This window comes from Pomacea canaliculata, linkage group LG10 (genome assembly GCF_003073045.1).
Source record: "Pomacea canaliculata isolate SZHN2017 linkage group LG10, ASM307304v1, whole genome shotgun sequence".
NCBI lineage: Eukaryota > Metazoa > Mollusca > Gastropoda > Architaenioglossa > Ampullariidae > Pomacea > Pomacea canaliculata.
The window spans coordinates 24,148,176-24,175,249 of record NC_037599.1 but is presented as its reverse complement, the minus strand read 5'-3'; the positions used below and the strand labels follow the sequence as shown (position 1 = coordinate 24,175,249).

Here is a 27,074-nt window from a genome sequence, read left to right as displayed (position 1 = left end):
CACTGTCTCCACTCAGGCGTGTCAGTCGGGACGCATTCTGCGCACCACCAAAGTTCTGGGCTCCTACAAGCTGGACGTAGCCACGGTCTACGCTCAGGAAGGTAGGATACCCACCCTGTGTGTCTCTCTGCTACCCGCAGCTGTGTACCGGGTGTAAATCCTCTCAGGACATTCGGTTTATGTTAACAACATTAAAACATCCTTCTTGACATTACTTTATCTAGGATCCCCTGACACCGATGTGGCTTTGTGCAGCAGGTGTGCTTATTTATGTTAACTGTTTCCACAGTGGTGTTGTGCAGGTGTGTAATATAGTCTTTTTAATTGTATTTTTAAATATTATGTACCCCTATGATGAGATAGCGAAATAAAATGTAAATAAATCTTAGACAACTTTAAAACTTTTAAATTCACTAGAGGGTAAGTCAGATTATGCCCATCGTACTACAGTCAACTGAAAAGTTTTTCAAACAAGTGATGAAATGCTACTACTTGGGGAAGACCATCTTGGAGTTTCAAACAGGACCATCTAGGGTATCCGACACTTTCACGACACCCGAGTGTGTGGTTCTGCTCACTTTTATATTGGGTTCGTGGGTTCGCGTTTAAGATTCACTCAGGTCTGTAACAGGAAGACTATGAAGCAGTCGGTGTTTCTTTTATTAGGGAAGCCAGAGCCGCCATCCATGACCTGCCTGGACACGGCAAACTGTGTAAGGCACGGTCGACTAGTAGCAAACAATTAACAAAAACATTTCTTGAAATGAAATTTGTGCGGATTGCTATTCTCTTTTCTTACACCAAACACAAAAATAAGATTTCAAGTCAGACTCAGAACTTGAACCTTGACTGCATCACGTGATCAAAAGATTAAACACGACATACTGCAGGTTGCGAATATCATATTTGCTAAGAAAATCCGCGGGTTAAACGAATTAAAATTTACAATTATTTATTAGAGCAAAGTTTCAGCCACTCTGGACGTCTAGAAGTAGTTTGAGTCTTGGTGTAGAACAATTAAAAAAACATATTTAAAACTTTTTTCATTGACTTTAGTTAAGTATAAGAACTTTAGTAGCTTTGAGGAGCGATCTACGTGAACTTCAGGTAAGTGTTTTACCTATTTTTTAAATAAATATGTTGCTGTGAATTTTAACTTTGCTTATGCTTTTTGGTCGTGTGGGCTTTGAATAAGACTTAATTATACACCTGTGTTTTTTCATCTATATTGCAATCGTTTGAAATAGTTATCGGACTTAACTGGAAAATGAAAATACATTTAAATACATATTAAACTTGTTATGTAGTTCTAGTAAATACAAGTCTTTGTTTGAATGATGCATGAACATTTGTGTAAGTTTGTTTGTCTGGGAAATATGTTTCTTGGTTGTGTTGTGTCGATGCCAAGGCTGCTGAAGTATGAGTGTTGTTGTTGAAATGTTTGCTGGTCTGTCAGTCTGCGAGTTTGACTGTCGGCGATTTGGATGAAGTGGACAAAAACGCTTGTCTGTATTTGAGGGTCAGAGAGTTTTGCTGAAACTGGTTACTTACAGCACAAGTTCACTTATTTTAAGAAAGAAGAGTTTACTTCAGAAGCTGTCAAAAAACTTCTGGAACTTCTATCCTGATTAGATACTTATTTCTTTCTTGTCAGCTTTTTTTTCAATCTTTATAAATTCCTCTTACCTTGTTCATATGCCTTTAAACTAGCTTAAGTGAAAGTCAGCTACTGATTTTCAAATTTCTAAGACCGTTACTGAAATGTCTCCTTGCTGACAGGTCACCAGTTCTATCACAAGTGGGCCATGCTCACCGACCCTGAAGATATCAATGGAGGGTTGAAAGGTTATCTCAAATGTGACATCGCTGTGATTGGAAAAGGAGATTCTATCAAGGTTAGAAAAATTGAAGAAAACCTTTTTAGAGTGTGGCTAATGACATGTGTACCTGCCACTCGTGAATGTAATGGTCAGACAAGGCGACAAGATAAGTGGTAGTGTGTTTCACAGTTTCTCACTCAAGGTTCGTTCACTCTGTCTTCAGGTTCCACAGAAGTCAGACAAAGACGAAGACGATGTTGAGGCGTGAGTAAATTCTTGTTTTTTTGTACAGTTTAATTTTATTTTTTAAACACACACACATCAACAATGACCAGTATTGATCTTTGTTTTTTTCTGTTTGTTTTTCTTTCAGAAATCTGCTACTTCCAGACGGAGTTCCAGCCGACAGACAAAGAGCCAAATTCTATATCAAGGTGTACCGAGCAGACGGCTTGCCCAAGATGAATGCTGGGATTGTTGCGAACGTGAAGAAAGCGTTCACTGGTGAGAGCAAAGACCTCGTTGACCCTTACGTGGAGGTCAGCTTCGCTGGACACAAAGTAAGTTGAGAAACAGCTTGGTCTTTGCCGACATGAAGTTAGTTTGCAATCATTTATTCTTTAATTACTCAAGCTAAAAGAAAATCCTTCAAGCATTAGCGCGTGCAGAAGGAGGCCAATCTGTGACCTCTGGAAGTCGATGTTGCTATTTGCCGGCTATTGATGTTGGTGGAATGACTCCTCTTCTCGTCCTGATGATTACCTGATATCTCACACCTGTCGGTGATTCTCAAAGGGCAAGACGTCAGTCAAGAAGGGAAGCTACGAGCCGGCGTGGAACGAGCAGGTAGTCTTCACAGAGATGTTCCCCCCGCTGTGCCGGAGGATCAAAGTACAGCTTCGCGACAGCGACAGCGTCAACGATGACATCATCGGCACGCATTTCATCGACCTGTCTGCCATCTCTAACGAGGGCGAGAAAGGTGAGTGGTTGAGCGGGTCAAGAAAAGGTCGAGTTGTCCAAAGACAAAGGACATAACTGCTGTGTTTTACTGTAGGATGCTTGCAGGACATAATATTGCAGGGTGGAGGAGAAAACTCTCTAGTTAATAACTTGATTAATTATTGATAGATTGTAGTGGAACACGTTTCCACTCATCCTGTGTTTAGTGAAAGTCTTGGCTGAAACCTGCTGAAGAGCATGCATTTTTAAATAACAGTCACAGCATGTCTCAGACAGTGGTGTCCTCTTTGTTCTTTATTCTAACATCAACACTCTCTTTCTCTTCTTTTTCCAGCTTTGCAAAATGGCTGCTTGAGGTCCTTGAGGTTTAAACTATACACAGAGTCTGTTCTACCTCTGTTGTGCAGGTTTTCTGCCCACATTTGGTCCTTGCTGGGTCAACCTGTACGGCTCCACCCGCTACTACCAGTTGATAGAGAAACATCAGCATCTCAACGATGGGATTGGAGAAGGCGTGTCCTTCAGGGGCAGGCTACTCATCGCACTCAAGACAGAAATTCTGGATGTCCAAGAAAGTGGTCCTTCAACCGTGGAGACTGAAGCAACTTTGCCGATATCAGGAGGTGCGACTTCCCCTCAATACGCACTAATCTTTTAAATTTGCATTTTCTCCTCTTTCTTCCTATGTTCTTCAAGTTCGGCAATCAATTTTACTCCTTATTTTTCTGCTTTTTCCGTACGAGTCATTCCTGGAAAGTCGAACCTGGGAACATCCCACAAACACTTGACAGAAACTTAACTGGTTACACGACTATTCTGTCCAACAGAACGCTGCGGGGCAGCAGGAGGAGTTCTTCCTCTTTGGTTGTTTTCTGGAGGCCACGATGATCGACAGGAAGCTGGCAGAGAAGCCCATCCACTTCGAGTGCAGCATTGGCAACGCCGGCAACGTCCTGGACGGCTACAACCCGCCCAGCAGAGGTCACCTGGCCACGACAGCGACGACTCTGACCAGGGCTCAGTGGCCGAGGACTCGGACGAGCCTTCCATCACCATGGATACGCCGAAATGGAAAAGCACCACCCCTCAGCGGCCAGTGTCTAGAGACAGGTATACAGCTCACCTGTAAAGACAAAACGTCCAGGACTGTTCATTTAGAAACTCTGAAAGACATTTCACTTTGAAAGAATAAACAAAGAATTTATTACTAATGCTGCACATGAGTTTTGTTAACCACTAACAGGCATTTGCAGGTCAAAGAACACCTACGTAGTTCCAGTATTCTACTACATTATTGTGTTAATGTTTGTGTTCATGGTATTTACCTGTTTGGTCTCGCTTTCCTCATTTACTTGTTTTTTTTTCCTCTTTGTATTTGGTCTGATTTCAGTTATTACCCTTTTCTTCTGGAACTCCCTAGTTCTCACTGTGATCCTAGCACCATCCTGTCACAAAATTCAGGTGGTAAAGGGAGAAGAGAAGGCCATCTGATATCCTAAAGTGTTTGCATAGAATTCTCAGGTTGTCATGGTAACGGGTTGCTATGTTGTAGGTGTTACTACCACCTGCCGTACTACGACGACAAGCCTTGTATTTACGTGCGGGAAATGATGGAGGACCACCGACGCCGAATGTACAACAGCAACATCATCGACAAAATCGCAGACAAACTGGTGAGCTGGCATGATCCGGACTGAACTTTGTAAATCTTTGAAAATCATAAACAATACGGATTTGTTTACTTGTAGGCCGTGGAGCAGAATCAAAATAAGCCAACCTCAGAGTTTAAAGATGTCTGCTATCGCACCCGAACTGTTATTGTCAGCGCCATGATTGCTGATTAATGTTTCTTTCACGCATGATGGAGGAATGAAGTGTGCGTGCTTGCATGTGTGTGTGAGAGAGAGAGAGATAACGATGTATATATGTACTTTTGTACATAATATAACTAAAACCAAAAGCAATGTAACAACTAGTTCTAGAACTCCAGTGCACTACATTTTGTGAAATATATTCAGAAAACATGACATGCAGATTCATAAATAGTGACCTGAACAGCTTTCTTGAAGTTTCATGACGAGTTTACTATCTGCACCTAAGATCACGTGCTGTCCTGCCCAGCATGCAGTGGGAGGTTAGACATCTGACGGCGAGGTCCCTAAGTACCTTCCCTTCCATTAGCAGTCACTCAGCAGCTGTTTCTGACATGTTTCTCTGAAATAGTCTCGGGAAGGCGATGGAGAAGGAAGCACAAGTACAGTATTTGCTGGTCGTCTAGGCAATTCTTCTGTAAAAGAAGAGTCCGCTAAGTGAGTTACTTACAAATAGTCGAGTCCATACTGTGACACGCAGCATTATTTGTTCGTCTGGAATGCCAGACGGCCACCGACAGCCTGGTCTGGAAACGATCTGGTCCAGCATTCTCTGGGCCTAATGTTCCAAGTCCTTAGGGCAATGCTTGTCGCATTAAAAATAAACCCACCTCTCTTTGATCTTCTTACTTTGTGCCGTGGCATACTGATTGTAGGCAAGCGTTTGACTCCCTTCTCGCGAGCGCGAGACTTGGATAGTCTCTACGAGACTAGGATGGTGGCCACGCGAGTTACTAGCAACCATCTAGGATACCACGGGGTTTGTTTGTTTGTTTGTTTGTTTGTTTGTTTTTTAATTCTACGAAGCTCTTGGGACCTCTTGTTCTCTGTTTTCCCGCACAGGAGGACGGCCTGAATGAAGTCCACGACAAGATCGCCCAGGAAATGCCGTTTCCCGAACGACGTCTGCGCGGAGTGTTCGAAGAATTGGGTCAAGGCTGTTCTAAATTTGTCTCTCTTGTGAAAGGCACGACCGGGAACCAGACTGGACAAGGAGAGAAAAAACCTGCTTGTTCGTGAGATGGTAAATACTACACAGAACTTACTCTTTTTCTCCACAGCGGAGGGATGTGTCACGTGACAGGTGTGTCGGACTTTAAAAAATAACAATTTTCGACATGAATTTAATCAAAATGAGGAAAAATGGATTCCGTTTCTTTTACTTCCGTCAATGTTTCGCTTTTTTCTATTGTAATTGTCTACGTTTGGGGTGAAGTACCTGTGGATCTGGGTTCTTGGGAAGAATCTTCGTTGGTAAATCACCTGATTGACAACACAAAGTCCTTTATTCAAAACTTTGTTGTTGTCTATATCTTTCTGTGTGTGTTGTGTGTCTCTATATGTGTGTAGGGGGGAGTGCGTGCCATATACAGTGTCCCTATGTGTATTGCGTATTTCTGTGTTTTTTGCTTGAGGTCGTACATACGTAGATAGGTGACAGTGTATGTGGTTACAAACTTGTGAGTGTGTCCCTGTTTCTACGTTACAATATGCTAAAAATAGCTCCTTTTGAGTCACAATGTACTTTTCAGGACCAGCTGTCCACCCTGGCCAGGACCATGAAGGCGACTGTGACGAAGAATAACAAGGAGGACAAGCTGAAGGCCGGTCAACAGTACCTCAGTAAACTCCGGGCTCTGGCTGTGGAGGTGAGCAGTACTCACACTTTGCACTGTCTCCCCCATGTTTGATCCATTGCACTTCAGGGAGGCAACACAGTCCAAAGTTTATCTCTCGACATTACAGCTTGTGGTCTTCGCTGAAAGCTCGATCAAACCACAAACCTCATTCTCTTTCTCTTTCTCTTTCTCTCTGGTTTCTCACTCTGCATATTTCTCACCATTTCTCACTCTCTCTCTCACTCTATTTCTCTCTCGTCTAGGAACCACTTGCATTTCTCCACCACTCGGCCATGAAATTTTTCCCTTTTTAGTTATTTTACTTTGCCGATGTTGCAAATCCATTCCGGTAATTGTTAGGGAGACAAAGAAGGTTGTAGAAGAATCCCAGTTGAAATGTGAAGGGTTTTTTGTGCTGTGTTCGGGTTATTCTTGATTTTAGGCTATAAACGCACTGTCGTCAGAAATATTGTAACACTGTAGCTTTAATAATGCGAGGCAGTACTTACCCGCTAGACGTGAATATGGAAGGAAATGTGTGTAAACAGCTTGTTTGTGTCCACGATGTGTTGTGAGAACTGACAGGCTGGTTGTTTAGAGGCATTTTATGGACAGTAAAAAACTGTCTTGTATATTCTCATGGACACGGATACTGTCAACACGACCATTAGCCTCAGCCCGCCCTTCCGGATCTCTTCATCTGGCTCGTGACGAACAACAAACGAGTGGCTTATCATCGCATACCCGCTCGACAGCTTATCTACTCCATCGTCGACGAGGAGAGGGCAAAGAATGTGGGCGCGTGCAAACCATACTGCTGAGGGTAAGTTCTACGATATCTAGAATATACTGCTGGCAGTAGGACTTACAATCTATACTGTAGCTTACACTGCTAGGGTACCTGTTATACTGAGAATTCGGGTTCTAACACCTTTATTCTTGGCTACTAATTTGTTTGTGTTTAGCGGATCGTGAGCAGCTTACTCATTTTATTGGATGGAGTAGGACTACAGGATGTAGTTAAATAAAGTTGCCGACAATCATTACTGTAGTTATATCATTTGAACAGCTTAAGGATTGAAGGAAATTAATTCAGATTCGGTAGGTGCTACTGCTGAACAAGTTCGTAAACTTTGTGTTTTTCTCCTCACCTGATTTTAGCTGCCAGGTAAAAAGGCCAGCGGCCAGTCCGGATGGACCATACAGACCAAGCTGCAGGTCTTCTTCTGGCTGGGACTGTCCAAGCACAAGAAGGACTACCTCAAGGGGATGCCCGGCGGCTATGAGGAGACCAAGATGCTGAAGAGCTCTGTGAAGCCGAACTGCGTGCCGCCCTCAACCATTCACTACACCAGTGAGTCGACGGCTCATCGATCTTCTGGAAAGTGGAAGGTGTCAAAGGACAGTGGGCATCGTGTTAGAAGTCTGACAGGACTATGCCCACTGGGCCCTCATTTTCCACCATCCATTACTTTAAAGAACGTTGAGGGACAGTCTTATACACGAGCCTATGTTTAGATGTACATGTATAGCCGGAAAGGGAGAGTGTGGCTGGTTGCATGCCGTGGACTTACCGTTGTGGGTTGGTCCTTAATTTTCCTGTCACAAGAATTATCTTAGTGAAGATGGGGTGGGATTTATTAGTTAGGTAAGAAGACATTTAATGCTGAGGTGCGATCGTAGAAGGATTTTAGGAGGTTTAGAGGTGTGACCTGATGAGCATGGAGGAAAGAGGTGACGAGATATCAGCCAACTATCTCTGCCCATCCAGCTTGTTTAGAGCACATAGTACTTAATATTCTATTTAAGATACGACTTTGTGTAATGTACTAGTTCGTGTTTATTTAACATACTACTTAACATAACACTTGAGGTATCAGTTAGGAAGGTTTCATTACTTTTGATGAAGCTTCAGACTGGAATATGCTCTAGGGGAAGATGAATGGATCTTAAGGCACTGTGTAACTATGTGAGGGATTAAATATGTGAGGGATTAAATGACCGAGGCTTATTGTTGTTTTCTTTTAAGTGCAAAAGAGTTGACAGATAAATAAACAGACAGACAGACAGACAGACAGACAGACAAACAGTCTCAGTATATTTTTTTCCAGTTTCCTCATTAGTTGTATGTTCTGGTCAGGCCGTCAAGTGTTTCAGATGAGAGCGCACATGTACCAAGCGAGACAACTCATTGGCTCCGACGCGTCAGGGTTGTCCGACCCGTACGCATGCGTGACATTCGGTGACCAGAGCGTGTCCACGCAGGTCATCGACGAAACGCTGTCGCCCACCTGGGACGAGATGCTCATCATCAAGGAGGTTGAGATGTTTGGACTCATGGAGGAAATCTTCGATGACCCTCCCACCATCGTCGTGGAGATTTTCGACAAAGACAAAGTGGTCAGTTGGCTTCGTCATCGAGATTTGAACATTCAAACGAAATGACCGTTAGTCGTGTAGCGCGAGTCTGTGGTTCGAGCCTTTGGCTAACATTTATGTTGTTAAATGTACTGTTGGCGATGTTTAAGAAAAGAAAACTGACGATGAACGGTAGGAACGAGTTTCACAAACTTACCTTTTTTCAAAGATCGCACAGGGAAGTCGGGGGATGAACTTTGTCCTACTTGAGAAGCTTTTGAATCGAGTCCCAAGCGTCTAACTGTGATTTTTCTGTAAACATTTTTGTTGTACATTTTTTGTAGATGTTCTGTATTTTTTCTAAAGGGAAGTCAGAGTTCATAGGACGAGCCCTGTGTAAGCCCGTGGTGAAGCTGAGCACGGAGGAATACAAGCCCCCCAAGTTCCCTCCACGCCTGGAATGGTGGGACGTCTACCGAGGCACAGATCGAGCTGGGGAACTTCTTGCGACCTTTGAACTCCTCCAGGTAACTGCTTATCTCAGCATTAGAGAAAGCTCTATTCTAGAATATCAGAACAGTACGGGGCAAATGGTAAACATGAACTCAAATATATTTTCAGCTTGATAAGTAAATATTTATCGCGATCTTATTTGCAGATATCTCCATTCTGCATGTCAGCGTGACCGTTACTGACAGTTGTTAGAGTCACGTGGTCTGCGATTATAAGAGAAGTTTAAACACTTTCTACAGATTGCCTGTGATTACAATAACAGAAGATGTGTCTATGACTACAGAAGTAGTGTCTACAGACAGGTCAGGGACTGCAGTAGTAGTCTCTAGTGTCTACAGACATCTGAATGTAGTTGTCTGATCCTCCGCTTCTTTTGTAGTTCCCTTTCCACGAATCCGACTTGAGGCAGGCTCAGGCCACGCCCCCACACGCCAGGAAGAAACCTCCGGTACCGTTTACATCGCTTGCTTTTGTCTCCTCCGAATTTTAATCTTTGCCTTTATTTTATATTTTTAATACATGGACCTTTCTTTTACTTCCTAGTGCTCTCCTTCTTTTTCTTCCTTGGCTCTTTTTGGGGGTTTTTTTCTTTCTTTCTTTCTTTTGTGTCTTTTGTGAAGAAATGAAGGTTGTACGGAAAATCTGTATGACTTCTATTTAGTCCTCACAGTCTTTTTAATTCTTAAGCACAGGTCTCAGACTCAGGTGTCACTGGAAGGTCTCACTGGTTGAAGGTTGTTGGCTGAAAAGACATCAAGGAGCATTAGCATTTTTTTCTTTCACTTTAAATTGCACCAGAAACTATCTCTCTGAATGTCCAATATTCTTTTAATGGTTCTGTGTATCTGCTGGTGACAACAAATTTTTACTGCATGCCTTATGACTTTCATAAAGAATTGTGGCTTCAGACAAATATTTTATACTCATGTTTGTTTATGATATGTTCGCAGAAGGAGTTTACTAGAATGTTTTAGGCTTGAATAGTGAAAGTTGGTGCTGAGCATAACTTTGTTAATCATTCTAACATTTGAAACATAAACTGTCAAAGTTCTACTTGAGCACAGCCTTGCTGACCCACCAGCAATTAAATATTTCATCTTGAACATAACATCGCTGAAAAAAAAGAACATGAATCTTGTCAGCAAGTCAGAAGTAAACTAACCAATGAAATCCTCTAAACTTGTAACATTTGTAAGTGTTCAAATTACATTTTTTTTATTTTCTCATTTTTTACCTTTCGCGATTTCATTTCTTCAATTTTTCTTTTTCTTGATGTTCTTGATGGGTGTGGACATTTTTATGACAGACATGTGACCTGTGCATCTCTTTCATTGGTTCATTGTGTGCATCTTGTGAAGGAGCTCTTTACACGAGGGCAAGATGTAGACTATTGCAGTAACTTTAATGAGGTTTATTTCCTACAGTTGTAATATTCTGACTCTTTTTTTCCTCAATGAAATCATCCAAGTAAGTAAATTAATATTTAATTCAAATGCATTTACTTTTTGCTTTTGTTTTTACTTTTTCGTTATTGTTGGTTTCTTCACAGGAACATAAATATATCAATTTTTTTAATATAAATGGTGTATTTAAAATGGAAACTGCAGTTGTTTCCCTTGCTTTTCATGTAGATAACTTAGTTTCCACTGTACATAATATCTACAGAATACTCAAGTATTAAATATTGTCCACACGCACGCTCGGTCACACGTATATGTAAACATAAAACGAGATGGGTTGAGGAAGAAAAGATTAAGACCCATGTAGTGATCAAACCCCAAAGTGGCGTGACCTCGTGACCTGTAACAGTATAGTGAGTATAGTATACACTATACAGTATCGTACGTATTCGCCATTTTCCTTCTGTTATACTCTCAGTTAATTAAAAGGACAGCGAGGTTTTCATTTAGAAATACATGAAGAAGAATATATATATTTTCACACACTGACGAGGGCTGTGTATGCACACTTGGACGAAGAATAAAATTGTTTTTCGTCCACCTCTTTCACTGCTAGCTCTGTCTCTATCCTTTTTCTGTCGACTTTCCAGCAGCTGTTGATGTATGAAGATGAAGTTGTGTTAACTTGCAGCTGGCTCCGTTCGGCGTGACGACCGGAGAGGACTTGCCGCCCCTGGAGCTGCCCACCCTCGAGCAGGACCGCGGACCCATCATGCCAGTCCCCAAGGGAATACGTCCAGTGCTCAGCAAGCACAGGATCGAGGTACAGCAAACAAAGAGTTTGGCTCTGGTGTTCCTGATAGTCCTCTACATATTGAATATAGTGATGTAGAAGTTAAAGATAGTCCTGAAGTAGACGCTAGTCTGGCACAACGTGCTTGCAGAAGATTTTTTTCATTTTTATTTAGTTTATTTACTCTTAATTAAAATTTCACAATGAAAGAAAGACTAGCACCTGCATAGCTGGGTAACAGTATGTTCTGACTTAGCGGAGTATGTATGTGTACAGGAGTTATTTCCCTGTGTATTCCAGGTGTTGTTCTGGGGAGTACGGGACATCAAGCGCGTGCACCTGCAGCAGGTAGACAGACCGCGCATTGATATCGAATGTGCAGGACACGTGCTGTCGTCCACCATCATTCAGAATTGCAAGAAAAACCCTAACTTCAGTGTGCCAGTCAAGTACTTTGATGTTGTGAGTTTCTCGTTTTTACAAAATTCCTAACGTGTCCTTTGGCTACACTTCCAAGATAGTTTAAAGAGCAGTCCTTCAATTTATACCTAATCTATTAATGTACTTTTACTGCTTTGAAGTTCTGACTGACATTTTATTATCACTACTGGTCTTTGCTGACCAGTTGTAGTCTTATGACTTATTTCCATTGACGAGCTCTAACATGTCTTACTTATGTCGACCAGTCAGCTCTGATGCCTTGCTATGTCCAGACCTCTAACATGTCTTGTGGACATTTCAGGAGCTGCCGGAGAACGATCTGTACTGCCCTCCCATCACCATCCGTTGTGTCGACTGCCGGAGCTTCGGGCGCTTCACTCTCGTGGGAACCCACGTGATCTCCAAGCTGCACAAGTTCATGTACATCCCCACCACGCGCCAGGCGAAAGCTGCCCTCGCCAAGATGTTTCCTATTAGAGGTCAGTCACATTGTGTGGCTGTTTGGTTACATTTCTACAGGACGATGTATAGAGATGGCGACAAATGTAGTCACGAGGTGTGGCCAGCCTCTGTCTCACTTCTCTACTCTGTTGTCAGGCAAAGCCCTGGACGAGCCCAAGGTGATCACAGCAGGTACACCGCCAAATCGCTCCAGTCGGAGGACGTGGCCATCACGATCGACGAGAACCTGCCGCTGATCAACAGAGACACCATCATCACCATCAGCGCCAGCAACTGGGTACGTGGCTGTGGGGTGCGTGCGGGGAAAGGGAGGTAAACGCATGTAAATGTGACAGGTTTCTTCACCTGTTCCTTCGTTTTACAGGTTTGGTTAGCTCTCTGTATTTGTAAATCTTGTCAATAAGGCGCTATATACTCTTTTAGTTTTGTTGTTGATGATGAATGTTTATTATTTTTATTATTATTATTTATTATTATCACCATCATCATAGGTCAGTGAGAAGACTATGCAAACAGAGGAAAACAAGCGAAGGAAGAAGGGAAATGTGGATGAGGACGAGCCGGACATGGACGCGCTTGACTGGTGGAGCAAGTACTTTGCCTCTGTAGAAACGATGATCAGGGTAGGTAACCCATCACTGTTCAAGGGAAGCTACTCGTCCTTTAGATGAGAGCTGACGTGTTTATCTGGAAGTACTTGTTTTGTTTTTGTTTTGTTTAAATAAAAGCGCTTCAAATGTCGTCTGTTTTCATGTATCACATTCGTGGCCAGTATAATGTCTTTGTGATGCCCTAGTTTCTGCAGACAGTAGGTCTACTCATTGCCAGTGTCACTGTCGTCACTTCCTGATAGACAACTCTTCCCTTATCTCCCTTGTGCTTGTAGTTTTTGTAGAGTTCAAACGTCGGTATGTGGATATTACAGACTTCAGCGTGAAAGCAAAAATGTAATAATGAAGCTGATCCTAAACAACCCTCACGATAAATTTATTTCAGCTGTGGATAAATTGAAACATTACAAAGAACATTTTCATCTGGTGTAACATAGAATATATTCTTCTTTCCTACTTACTTTTTTCTCTGCTCCTTTGAATTAACAGTCAGTTGAACATAGACAGGATTGTGACCGGCCTCGGAGCCTTCTGCTGGTTTTGTTTTCATATTAACCCAAGAATTTAGGGCTCGAAGACTTGAATAAGTCTTTACCGACAACACATCCCACCATCAATGATATCTTTAAATATCTTTATTTATGTCCAACAAGAGTATAGCTAGCTCAGAGAATTTTTATTTCTCTCTTACAGTACAGTCAGGTAAGTTCCTCGATTCTCATCATAGCTGTTACATCACAAATAGCTTTTTCCGTAGCAGTGTGCAGACAACTCTGATGTATGTACTATTAAGTGTATTAGAGATTGTGTTTAGCAATACACGCAAAGTAATCGCCACTAATATTGTTTCCATTACATACTCTGTGTGTGTTTGTTTGTACATTGCCATGTCCCAACAAAGCATCGGTCACAAGCATGTGTTTCTCACATTTTTGTAACTTCTGCCAATCGTTTGCTTGTCACCACAGTGCCCAGACTCGGACACCACGGAGGTATTAACACAGGAGAACATTTTACTTTTACCGACTTTTTTTGAACTGCGTGACTTTCAACATTTTTCTTCAGTAGCTTTACTTTATTTTGATCTTTTCTAAATATTTTGTCTTTGACAATAACTCACTTCACTTTTACTAACCCTAGAGCTACGCTAGTGGGTGGGACCGAGGCTGCTGAGGCCGTAGAGTGGCAGTTGCCATGACGTCACTCACAAACGACGCGGTGTCGGTGACGTCATTAGTAGGCTTGCTGATTGGAACACGTGACATAGTGCATTATGGGGTTTTGACCTTTTCATTACATTTGTCACTTTCTCACGAGCTTGTTCCTGCTTGAAGACATTCACTTTCTTGCTTTATTCTTTTTCATTTTATCATACGTAAGTAGACAAAAGAAAAATTAAAACAACTCGAGAGTCAGAAAAGCCAGCAAATTTCCCAGCATCCACGTGAATTCTAAATAATGTCCATCACAAGACTGTGATCCCACACTGCTTAGCGTTTGTATACTATATTTATGTGTGGTTTATCTGAGTGTTTTTCGTCGATATTACGACGATGCTATGAGTCTGGAATACAAAGCTGTCATGGAAGAGAAAAACGGAAAGTTTGCTGCATGTCTCGTGGAATTGGTAAATAAAGCATGTCCCTAAAAATTCGTTAGTCCCAAATGCATGGTTACATCATCAGGTGGCTGGTGGGTTGGCTGGGTGATCTGGTGTGTGACTAGTTGGTTGAAAAGTTACCTACAAAGAAGGTAAAAATGAGGTCAATGTTTTAAGGTTTGGCAGTGTTTCTGGTAAACTATTTTTTTTGTTTTGTTTTGTTTTGTTTGTTTGTTTATAATATTGAGAAGATCTGTACATGGCAGTGGGCAACCCGCTGTTGCATGCTTTGATGGTTTAATGTCTTTTTTTCTTTGCAGTTTGTTTTGATATGCATGATTGTTATGGATGAGTTGTTAAGCTCATAATGTTACTCATGTCATTAAACGTTAACTTAAAATTGTGTCGCATGTTGCATCTTGCTTATTTGTATCTTTTGAAAATGTTAAAGTTGGAAAAAATGTATGAAGGGAAGAAATAAAAGATGCGCAAACGTTCGAGAACTGTATCAGCTAGGAAAGAAACTTATAGCCTTAGGCTGAGATGTCTTCTTTATAATTTTTGGACCTATTGTGCTACTCTCAGCATTCTCCAACCAATTGTCTTATGCGACATGAAATAATTAAGTTCTAAGTGTAACACATAATAATGTGTAATAATATTTCAGATTTCCTTAATACTGCTAGCTAAATATTGAACAATATTGTAATAATTCATCAAAGAACATCAAACATTTTCCTCATTTTGCACACAATTGCTAACATAGGAACTAAACATGTCAAGTTAATGAGAGTAACTAACACAATCTTGTTTACACACTCTTGTTAGAGTCGTTAGAGTAAGACACAGGAGCTAACAGTCTCATTCACATAAAGTAGCTAACAGTCAGGTTACCTTGTAGCTAACATAGTCTTGTTAACTCTCAATAACTAACAGTTTTTCACAAAGGAGCTAACATAGTCTGGTTCACACAGGAGCATGGACGGGGCAAAGATGTTTTCAGTGTAGAGGCGCTACAAGCAGAGAGTAAGATGACCGAGAGGGAGAACCACGTCACTTCCGGCCAAACCGGATACGGTGCCATTCCCAATGGAGGTGCAGCAGAGGGTGAGTTTACACACAACAAAGAAAGCTCAGGTGCAGAGCGCCTCCCCTGTCTCCTGTCGATAGATGTCCATCTATCTTATTCTTCCTCTGTCCTCTCTTCCTCTACAGTCTACACGGTGTGTCCGCGTGCTTGTAGGCACGTGTGTGAGTATATATGTATCTATCTGGACATTCACATATATATCTATATTTATATGCCTGTTCTTTGTATGTCTTTGTTGTCTGTGTTTTGTGTTTCGGAGGTTTGTCTTTCTGTCTGTGCTTCTCTTCCCCCTTACCCCACCCCATCCCAGGTCTCTCACCCACCCATCCTCTATCACTGACTCTTTCCGTGTCAGACGATACAGAAGACAAACTATAATCGTAAAAACATGGCAGCGATCTGGACAGCAGCAACAACACCTTCATATTAAAAACTTTTTTTCTAAATGTTGTTTCCCAAGTGGTGTAGATCTTATCAGAGTAAAACTTGAGCTCTGCGCACCTGGTGCCGTTGCAGTCAGCTTCCCTCAATTCCGACATTTTTTTAATTGAAATGAGCAATGTGCAGACGTGGTTTCCTGTTTTTGCTGTTATAGACATTCATCTCAAGAATTAGCAGAAACATTATCTGCCAGCTGTAGGAAGTATTATGGTGTACCCACTAGAACCATAGTAATTATTCTCTCTTTACAAATAGACTGCGTGTGTTGTTTGTGTGTGTGTTGACTGTATATATGTTGACTGTGTGTTGACTGTATGTATAGACTATAGTGTATAGGCTGTGTGTAGATTGTGTAGACTGCGTGTAGACTGCGTGTACAGACTGTATTAATTGTGTACATAGACTGTGTGTATAGTGTATAGACTGTATATAGATTGTTAATTGTTTGTATGTATAGACTGTGTGTGTTATTTGTTTGTTTGTGTGTGTATATATATATATACGGCGTGTACCGCGGGAACTCGCAAGGACTATGTGTTGTCGCTTACAGGGCAGGTTGTAAAAGTAGCACTAGTATATTTTTTCGTTTGTCATTAATATTTATGGTGAGGGAGGGTTATTAAGAATTGTTTATCGCGTGTATTGTACCTTTTACTGTGTATTGTGTACTGTGTAATGTACTCTGAAGTGTTTAGTGTGTTAGTGTGGTTAGTGTAGCCTTATTACATGTATAGTGTAGCCTGTATTGTGTAGTCACTGTATAGTGCATTGTGTGTCGGTGCGATATCAGGTGCATTGTCGACTGTTTTTGCCGTAAGCTACTTTACACAGAGCTTGAAACCATTTTCAGATAAATGTTTCCCCATTTAAAAACACATCCAGAAAATGTATTCAGTTTCAAGAACAACCTCTTTTTTGCAGTCTAAAGGAATAATATTGATGTTGCCGAGATTGTGTGTCCACACCGAGTGAAAGATAAACTCAATAAACAATTATCATGCACTATCAAACATTATTTTTGCCGATTTACACTTTCAAATATTATTTTCCAGTCGCGAGACAAACCACCTGGTCTTTAGATCACATTTCAGCACAATAGCATGTAAAAGCAAAATATAAATCAACATATTGGTAAAAGATATAAACTTTCCTTGTTTTATGTTTCGTTTTGTGAAGCTGCCACCTGCCTATTCATTTATTGCCCATTTCATTTCTGATCCGTTCCAGGCGATGAGGTGGAGTTCAAACACACCAAGAAACAAGAAGGCAAGAAGGAAAAGAGAGAAGTGGGAGAGAAAAAACTTTCAAAGGAACGGCGAAAGCGGTTTCGCTAGCTAAGCAGCTGTCTCCCCGAGCACAGCGCAAGAAAGAGAAGCTACTCAATTCTACAGCGCAGCTTAAGGTAGGCAGAGTTACCTCCCATACTAGACCTCGGCCTCTGCTTCCTTTTATAGTCCTTGTGCCCAACTCGAGATCACGAGGCTGTAAAGATGTTCACAGTAAATGTTGTCCCCTAACCTTTTGGAGAGGGAGGTGTTATTTCGGGATCAACTGAGGGAAATGTCCTGCACCATACGGGGTATCGAAACGGCGCGCAGTTAGTTTCGGATGCTACTGCAATAACCACTCGGCTATTCGCTTCTCCATAATATGTTCATACTTTTCTAACGAATGTTATCTGAATTAAAGTTCGCCTGTTAAACTCAATTTTTAATATAAAGGAAAATCATCAAAAATATTTTGCGCCCAGACGCTAAGGAAACAAATTATAGAGAATGAGTTCGCGTGCAGACAGAAAGTCAAATTTGATCGAAGAAAGTCGCCATAAAATCTGTCCCTGGTGTGTGAAAGTAATAAAGTAAAAACCCTATCAGAACTGTAACTCTCTTATTTTTCCAGGCCTTCATTAACCAGGTAATGAAGATCAATGATGATGACGATGATGAGTTTTCAGACGATACTGATATCTATGCCTTCATAGAAAAAATTGTGGTAACTGAAAATATTTTGACAGCTACGTTTTGGGGGAATTCTCTATGCTTTATTTATTTTTTATTTTTATGATTGATAGCAGGTGCACATCTGGTGGAGTTAAGGGTTATTCTTTACACCTATGGTTAAGGGTTATTCTACACACCTAAAATTGCATGTGAACTGCACATATGTCTTATACCTTCTACCACCACGCAAGAATCGATTGGTGGGGTGTTTATACCTGTTTCACAACACTGAATGCTAATGCTTTATTACAACAATTTACGGATCAGTATATCGTTATGTGTTACGAAGATAAGTTTACAAGTCCCTTTACAAGTCTTATCTGAATCAATGTTTCAGTGATATATCTGAGTTCTCGAACTCACTTTTTCACGGAATTTTCATTTCCTTGTATTGCTCTATTCTGAGTGACACTTCTTTTTGGCAGATAGGACTGCAAAATAAAATTCAACACAACTTCAAACTGTGATAAAGGCATCTCTTTCTAATCTCTTACATATAATGTTGTAAAGTGTATGTAATATTGAAATGACTGCTAGTGTTGTAGTGTTCCATCTTTTCAAATAATTAGTATTACATTCCTTTTACCCCTCCCTAATTCCCAATCTAAAATCAGAAGATCCAAAATGTTAATCAACGTGAACATAATATATTTTAAAATAAGTGAAAACTACAGGGAATACTCATCTTTGTCCGCAATACAATGATATAGTTCTAAAGTAGAATGTTTGTCGACAGTTCTTGGGTGGAGGTAGCAGAATGTGAGTCTTGTAGCAACTCACATCTTTTTCACTATGTTGCCGGTGAACAGCTTTACTGCCCTAAGTCTTGCTCGACAGCTTGGTTTGGTTTGCTTTGTTTTTTTTTTGTGGTTTTTCTCCTATCGACAGAACAAATGTGAGACTTGCTGTCATCTGTTGCCATGGCAGCCAGCAGCGCCCTTGTCATAGAGTTGGGTTGAAGTGCACAATAATTGTCTCTTTGTTAGAAAATGGTTTTCTGGAGAGGAAGGGGTATTCGTTTTAATGAATTTCAAAAAATATTTGTCAGTAGAAACCATGTAAGTAAAATGTTATACTCAGTAAAACATCTCTTTGTTATTACCATTACAATGTTAGCATTTGTTATAGTTGATGCGATTTGTGTAACTGTTTTGTAGCCTGTCACTGTTTACGAACACTCCAGTCTGCAAGTAAGGTTCTCTACATTGCTTGTTTAGTGGCCTTTTAAAGTACAAATAAATAAACTATAATGGTGGGTGGGCGTTTGCATGAGTAAAACTTACTGTTGCAAAGAAATGTACTGCCACTGCCATGTTGCCTGATATTGGAGGTGATGGTGTGTGTAGAAAGTACTAGAGTTTCTGTATTGTTGTAATCAGACGCACCACTCTTCTAGTGAAAGGCTCGCTCATGATGGGTAAAGAAGAAAAACAGATTGTCCTTATTTCTATAACATTTGCTTTATCTACTTGCTTTGCATCTTATGGTGGTTTATGCGTTACTTTGAGACCTATATTATCTTTTTCAAATTATTTTTATTCCATAATACACAAATGTACCAAAAAGATACAAATATACACAGAAACAATATTTAACATGATTAGGAAAGACACCACGGACACACAAGGCAGTCATAATAAACCATCCAATAGTGTGTTCGCATGCTTCCCTGCCATCCCCTCATCAATGTAAGATAACCATTGCTCTCAAGCCCTGAATAGCATAATAGCAACAATAAAATACTTTCAACATTCACAGGACCTAATCCACCCCTGAACTTTCACAGTCAGAAATCTTGTAAGATCAACCACTACCACCACCACCCCCCAGTCGTTCTCTCAAGGAATAAAAACCAAAAGAAAAATGATGCTCGCGCTCCGAAAAACAAGAATATTATGTTTCACATGGTGTATATTATATATATATGTTATGGTGTAGGTTGGGTTGAAAGCATTTTCAGTCTGAGCAATCCTCAATAATCCTGTTCCTCAGTATATTGCAGGAGGTTATACAAGTGGATGGTCATTAAAACAAATGTTTCAGTCACAAATTAGAAGTAAAATATTAATGTATTAAACATTGCAAAATATTTTGATATGCTGTATTCTTTTCTTTTTCTTTGAAAAATTTTTTTGTGAATACATGCATGATGTTTTATATTTTTCTATCCCCAGCAGTCATAAAAAAATTCAAGAGCTTCTTAAAACAGTAATTTGAAATTGTAGCAGAATTTTTTGAAATGGCCATGAAATTATAGAGACTGTTTATGGTGAAAAGAATTTGAAAAAAAAGTTGGAGGCAGTAAACACAATAGCACCTTCGCACTGAGATTTTCATCTGAGATTTATGTTCTATGGAAGAACAACGACAACTACTTTGAAAGACTTGAAACATTATGCCCTGTCTTCGGTTTCAAAATCTAATCCAAACGGCTCGGAAGGGAAAATAATTTTGTCGCTCCCTAATAGAAAGAAACAAAGGATCTGGGATTTTAGTAAGACGCGCTATCGACGATTTCTTTTTTCAAGAAAAGGTTAAAAAGCTGCACACGATGTTGTTTAAACAGCAGCCAGCGGTGTGTGAGCCTCTCACCCCCGGTCCTCCAGCCCCAAATCTGTTTAAATATGTGAATTAACAAGCCTTCAAGACAACAAAGCGACAGTAGAAGTCGTGTTTTTTAAAGAGGGTTAGAAGGATGAGACTGCACTAAATTTCCTGTTATTCTTGCGGGTGCTGACAGGTGGGAGCGATTTATGGTCACGGTGCTGTAACAAGATGCGGAGTTTGGCGACTCAGGCGTTAATTTCACGTTTCATCTTCCATGCAATCTTCAGTTTCCTCCCTCCTCCTCTCCCACAAATACTCTCCCACTACACTTGTTCCTCTCCTCCCCCCCCCCAACCCTCACCCCTGCACGTCAGCAAATTGTTTTAAAACGATTTCCGATATTGTACTGTAAGATGGCTCGGTTACCAACGACTCGCGGTTTCTAAGGAGATTTTTTTTTTTTTTAGAATACTCCTCCTGGCATTTCCAGGAGTTACCCTTTACATGCGATCTTCGAACTGGTTTTGTTCCTTAGAATTCTGTTTTCCATTCTTGCGAACCTCCCTGTCCCCTCCCACATCACGGACACAGGTATAATTTGTTCTTTTAGACTTTCTGCAAGTTATCTCCTGACGAGTTCCATTGCCGGCGGCACTGCTGTGTGTATTTGCATGGCTCCACGTGCTGACCACTCACTGATGCTGATCTCTGTTGCTTTGTGTTCTTTTCCTCCGCAAGGCTGCAGCAGTATTTGCTCTTCGAATTTCACATGTCGATTTTAATGGGAGTACTGTTTGTATTTTCATGTTCAGGTGCCAGTTATCGACTCGTTTTCTTTCTAATTTAATTTTTTTTCAGAAGCAGGAAGTTCTGTCCCCTGTGGTCTCCATCACGGCAGGTGTATTTGTGAAGTAATTTCCTGACAGCGTTTTAATGTCTCGACTCTTTAGATTACGCTGATTAAATTTTGCCATTCTACACAAGCAATCGTCTTGAAGGCAAAAACAATTTTTAGAAAAAAAAAAATGAAAATAAATGGCTGAAAAACAGCTCACGAGCTCAAATTATCTGAACTTTCAGGTGTTTCCAAACGAGCTAGAAAAGCAAGAAGAATTTGAAGACTTCACTGACTGGCTTCACACCTTTGAACTTTACCGCGGCAAAAACACAGGTGCGGAGGGCGACACCGATGAAAGTCGCATCGTCGGCAAGTTCAAGGTGAGTGCCTAAAGTTTGTCCTTCCTGCTGACACTCTGATGCTTGGAAGGTAAGAGAAAGATTACTGGTGTTTATCTTCGAAGATTACATGGGCAAAAAAAATAAAGAACTAAAGATGACATGGGTATGTACAGCTAGACCCTCCATATTTTTACGTACAAGTACTCCCAGGATTGAAATATTTAGCTGAACTTTCTGTATTACTAATTTCTGTAATTGTTCTTAAACATTCCCTACCCATACACACCATGATTAGGGACGAGCGAAGAAAATCTGAGACAACATTTCTCTGCTGAATGTTCCCAAGGCCTGCAACTGTTCATGGGAGATAATCCAATAAAAAAAACTAGTAAACTTTGTGTAAGTTATCTCCCGTAGTCCACTGAAAAGTGCACTTATTTCTTTTGTATTTCTTCTGCACAGGGCTCAATGCGAATTTACAAGATTCCCTTGCCACCCGACATCGAAGACTGCACTATCACTGGAGGAGACCCGAACTATGGGCTGTTTCAAGGGTTGCCCAGCAACGACCCCGTGAAGGTCCTCGTGCGAGTCTACATTGTGAAGGTGAAGGACAATTTGAGATTTATTATCGCAACATTGTTACTTTTTGCTTTGTTGGGTTGGTTGATTGGTTTTGTTTCGTGTGTGTGTCATTAGACCATTAAGATAATTTAGTTCTAGATTATTTAATACCAGTACGATGTCTTTATACTTACAATAGCAACACGCTTTTTTTTAATTGCTGTGCGCGTGAGAAATGTAAAGGTGAGCTGGGATGGACAAAGGTAGCATGACCTCACATCATGGCTGTAAATTTTTTTTTACTAGATTCATTATTAATATGTTTATTATAGTGCTATCATATATAAATATATGCGTGTGTGTGTGTGTTTTCACTTACCTGTAATTACCTGAAATTATTTGCGTGTCGTCGCTTAGTCCTCATCCTTGCATACTTACAATTACTCATTTACTCAACTACTCAAGTCATTTTCAGTGTTCGTTTTTACATGACAGGCCAATGACCTTCACCCTGCTGACATCAACGGAAAAGCTGACCCCTACCTTGTCATTCGCTTAGGTTCAAAGGTTATTAACGACAAAGAGAATTACATCTCCAAACAACTCAACCCTGTTTTTGGAAAGTATGTACCTTTTTTCCCTTATACTCTATTTATTCTACTCCTGCTTGCTTGTAGTTGCATAAGCACGTCAACAAACACACAAAGAACAGGTAGACTTCACGCAGACATACAGACAGTGAAACAGCATTTTTCAGAATGAGAAGGGCGACTGTCACCCACCCTACGGACTCTGTCATTCCTCTCGTAAACTCAACCCTCACTACGCCCTCAATCCCCTAACTCAGCCTCCCCATTGCCGACCTACCCATCCCCCTCCTCACCCCCATCCTATCAGAAATATGTTCACTGAAAAAAATGTTCGTTGTGACATCTACAAGATTTATGCGAGACCTCGGTATTAGCTTCTTCCTCCAGCCCCCGCTCCGCAAGAAAAAATGGCGCGTTGAGGGGCTTTGCCGGGTGGACGAGGAGGTAGGTGCACGGCACCTTTGCCCGGCCAGCTTTCAGTCGCTTTTTATGGAGGATCTGGGTCCATTGTGGCGGTGGGATCGTCGCTCCATTGTCTCCTTTACGACACTGCGAAGCTGCGCTTAACAGCCTGACGTCCACGCCCGGAGCCCACGCAGGGGAGCCGTTCAGGTGTCCTGCAGGTGGGAACCGAGTTTCACCTGAACGTATCAGGTTTGCTTCGTGGGCCACTGGGGTTTTGTCTGACGTTCGCTGCGCTTCTAGAAAGGGACACGCTTGACTGAGCCCAGACAGTTAAAACTGTTTTACCCCACCACCACCACTGCCAACCACCACCACAACTCACCTTCACACCCCATACGCCTCCTGAATCCCGACTGTCATGTCCACCCACCCGCCCCGACACCCACCCGATTATTGCTCTTTCCTTCCTGCTAAACATTGCAAGTCCTCCAACTGTTGGTGTGCGTCTGTCGCGTACCGTCTAGGTTTCCTTCAAACTTGCTAAACATCCCTCGTCTTGCCCTCAGCCCGTCATTCCTTCACAACAAGTGTGCATCACACGATGCAAGTTATTTGTATGTCTCATTTAAGTGTGTACTTGTCTGAAGCAACACGCACACAAACACACTCTTTCTTCTCTCTGGAACTCTCTTCCTAGCTTTATGTTGCTATGGATACAGTTTACAGATTTGCTGAACTCTACGATTGCCTTGACAACCAGATCAAATGCTGTCCATCATATTGGTTTATCGCTTCTATCTTTTTTCTTGTTGGTCTGATTGCTTGCTTAGGTTGGGTTTTTTTTTTAAACTGCTTTCCGGAAAATGTCGGCTCATGTCAACTCACACAACTTTAAAAGTTTACTTTTATTGGCTGTTGTGCTATTTCTGGGTCCAAACGACGAAACATAAAAGATGGAAGTAAATTAGTCGCCATCGATTACAGTTTTATTCCACTGAGATGTTCTGAGTGGCTAGTGTTTCACAGCAACTGCTTCTAGCAAATAGAGAACAGTATTTTCACTTCAGTATTATATGCATGGATAATAATAACAACATATTCGTACAGTTGCATTATAATATCAGTGCAACGCAAGCAAGTGACGCACACACACACAGAACAGTATTCGTTCAATCACCATCACCGCCACCAAAATGTATTTTTGTTGGCAACTGTATCACCTGTGTGTGTGTGTGTGTGTGTGTTGTGTGTATGTGTGTGTGCTTGTGTGTATGTGTGTGTGCTTGTGTGTATGTGTGTGTGCTTGTGTGTAACAGATGCATAGAGTTTGAGGCGACATTCCCCATGGAGTCGTTGCTGACGGTGCAAGTGTTCGACTGGGACCTGGTGGGGATGGACGACCTGATCGGCGAGACGAAGGTGGATCTGGAGAACCGCTACTACAGCAGACACCGCGCCACCTGCGGCCTCAGCCACAAGTACGAAACGTGAGTGTCACGACTGCTGTTGTTGCTGCCCTTCTCGCTGGTGTTGTCGAGATAATGGTGATGATGGCTGTTGCGATTCCGCGACGCTGCTTGCTGTGCAGGAATTCCACCGAGCCTCGCTCCGCCCTCCACACTCCTCGGTCTGTTTGTTTAGGGAAGGAGAGACAAACCCCTGCATCTATGCGAGAAGCAAGATGTTGATGTTTTCCCTGCGCTTTTATTTCTCCACCACCGTCCTTTTCTTTTTTCCACTTTCACCACCATCACTCCTATATTTTTCTTCCTTCGTTTCTTTTTTTCCTTTTTGGCTAGCCAGCTTTTCTTCTTTCTTCTCTCACCTTCTCTCTTTCAGGTAATGTCCTCGTGGACTAAACAAAACAGCCTTAAAACGGCTGGTGCATTACGTTAATAGATTTTATCGAACTTAACATTTGTTGTCAACACGCCCCCTACCCTCACACCCAGCCACTGAAACATGTTCCTTTTAATGTGCGTGGAGCCGAGTTTACAATTAGCGTCCAGCGCATGAAGGTGTCGAGTTTCTGCCGCTTCACAATAAATCCCGCGCCGTCCCCTTCTCCTGCGGGTAGTTGTGCTGTGCCCTGGTGTTGTCGTTTGACGAATGGAAGCGAGAATCGATCGTCAGCTCCGAACGGCAGCAAGCTCGCTGGTCTCCGCGCCGCTCCACTTGCCCGACATACTCTTAATGCCGCCGGAGATCAGCCATGGCCGGAAACACGTGACGCTGGTAATCGCGAGACTGATCGAGTTTCTGCGGGAAATGCTTGGGTCGTACAAACAATGGCGCCTAGATATAATCCATCAGAATCCATCAGTGCAGCACTTGTGTGCCTGACTGCCTGGCACACAGTCACGTGATATGACGTGGTGGTTGTACACCCGCCCGCTGTAGTCAAGACTGGGGGAGGGTGGGAGGGTCATAGCCATGGTTTCTAGTCTGTGAGAATGTCTGTCCACCTGATTCCAGTGAATTGTGGGTACATTGTCTTTCTGGACTCGAGGTATGCGCCATTGAGACACGTTGATGGAAGGTTGAGTGTTTTGAGACACTCTGCTGTTAGCCAATCAAATCATTTTGACATTAATATAAAAACATTTTACATTTTACATTTTCGGTGGAGGGTTGGAGGAGAGGGGAGCGCAATCGGAGTGAGGAGTCTTTTACAAAGTATGATGGAGGAGTCGGAGACTTGGCAGCCGCGAGTAGAATGTTTATTTTAAAGACTATGAAGTATGCATTCATCAGTCGTCACGTGACTACAACTTTCAAAGAAGAAATAAATAAATGAAACTAAACGTAGAACAGAGAGCTACTTGAACATCCTTTTTGTTTTATGCTATCTGCAAGTACGACTACTCTAAAACTGTGGCCAAAAGAATAGCTCGCGCACACACATACACTCACACGCACGCACTTTTCATACTCACACACACGCACACACACATGCACGCCTTACATGTGTATGCTCACTCACGCGTTGGTCATATTAAGCTCGGCTTGTTTTTTTAGCTGCAGACAGGAGGGTCAGGAAAAAAGTTTCCTCCGAAGCTTTCCAACCTCGGCTATTGTGGGTACGGAATGCCGGGAACTTTGATGAAGGAGACCCGCCTTTCAGCTGCATGCCGGCAACTGTACGCTGCATTCTGGGAAGGCTTCTGGAGGGGCGTCCTGTCATTTTGAACCCCACGGCACCAGTCCGACATGCGGCTGTCTCCCCCTGGCGAAGCACACGGGGTACCTCAGGGGGGAATAATTGTGAGACGGAGAGAACACATAATGGCTGCCGCCCGCCCCTTTGGGAGTGAAAAATTTAGTCCGTTTTCTCCAGTATTTGTTCATTTTTTAGGAGGAAAACTACACCGTAGGTTCCCCATTCCCCGTCAGCTTGTAAGCCTACTCTAGTATTTGTCCATTTGTTTGCCACGGAAAAGTATATCTTTAAGTTATTTGTTGTCAGGCGTGCTGACCTACCTTGTAAGAATTCTTTGGAAAATGTGAATTACACTGAATTAGTTGAAGTTACAAGTCGTCTGCGTCAACAAAAGTCTTTTCGTGGATGCGGCGATGTTTTTTTTATTTTATTTTTTAACAGGATTTTTTTAATCACGTGATATAAACTTGCCGGCTCCGGCGATGACTATTGATGTCATCCGATCTGTGGTCATCGTCCATTGGCGTCAACACTGCGCAGATGATACTTCGGTTTTGGATTTAATTCTCTGTTATTCACCGAAGTCTCGTTCCCCTGTATCTTGCAGTTACTTCAATCCCTAAAGCCTCTGTCTTTGAACTCTGGCA

The 27,074-nt window shown here is 41.8% G+C and overlaps 1 protein-coding gene across 1 annotated transcript in view; it reads left to right on the top strand.

Moving 5' to 3' along the window:
• Positions 1 to 27,074, top strand: part of LOC112573468 (otoferlin-like) — a 119,061-nt gene that overhangs the window by 52,744 nt on the left and 39,243 nt on the right. The window contains 32 exon segments of the mRNA XM_025253870.1: positions 17 to 101; positions 1,780 to 1,895; positions 2,044 to 2,084; positions 2,194 to 2,380; positions 2,616 to 2,802; positions 3,191 to 3,403; positions 3,609 to 3,769; positions 3,772 to 3,893; positions 4,336 to 4,456; positions 5,498 to 5,631; positions 5,633 to 5,678; positions 6,187 to 6,303; positions 6,945 to 7,053; positions 7,056 to 7,096; positions 7,435 to 7,627; positions 8,414 to 8,673; positions 8,997 to 9,158; positions 9,524 to 9,592; positions 11,236 to 11,367; positions 11,638 to 11,799; positions 12,080 to 12,257; positions 12,376 to 12,420; positions 12,423 to 12,517; positions 12,741 to 12,863; positions 13,820 to 13,843; positions 15,426 to 15,558; positions 17,210 to 17,218; positions 17,221 to 17,384; positions 21,610 to 21,747; positions 22,171 to 22,314; positions 22,768 to 22,895; positions 24,584 to 24,754. Of these exon segments, the coding sequence (XP_025109655.1) occupies positions 17 to 101; positions 1,780 to 1,895; positions 2,044 to 2,084; positions 2,194 to 2,380; positions 2,616 to 2,802; positions 3,191 to 3,403; positions 3,609 to 3,769; positions 3,772 to 3,893; positions 4,336 to 4,456; positions 5,498 to 5,631; positions 5,633 to 5,678; positions 6,187 to 6,303; positions 6,945 to 7,053; positions 7,056 to 7,096; positions 7,435 to 7,627; positions 8,414 to 8,673; positions 8,997 to 9,158; positions 9,524 to 9,592; positions 11,236 to 11,367; positions 11,638 to 11,799; positions 12,080 to 12,257; positions 12,376 to 12,420; positions 12,423 to 12,517; positions 12,741 to 12,863; positions 13,820 to 13,843; positions 15,426 to 15,558; positions 17,210 to 17,218; positions 17,221 to 17,384; positions 21,610 to 21,747; positions 22,171 to 22,314; positions 22,768 to 22,895; positions 24,584 to 24,754 (4,010 nt within the window).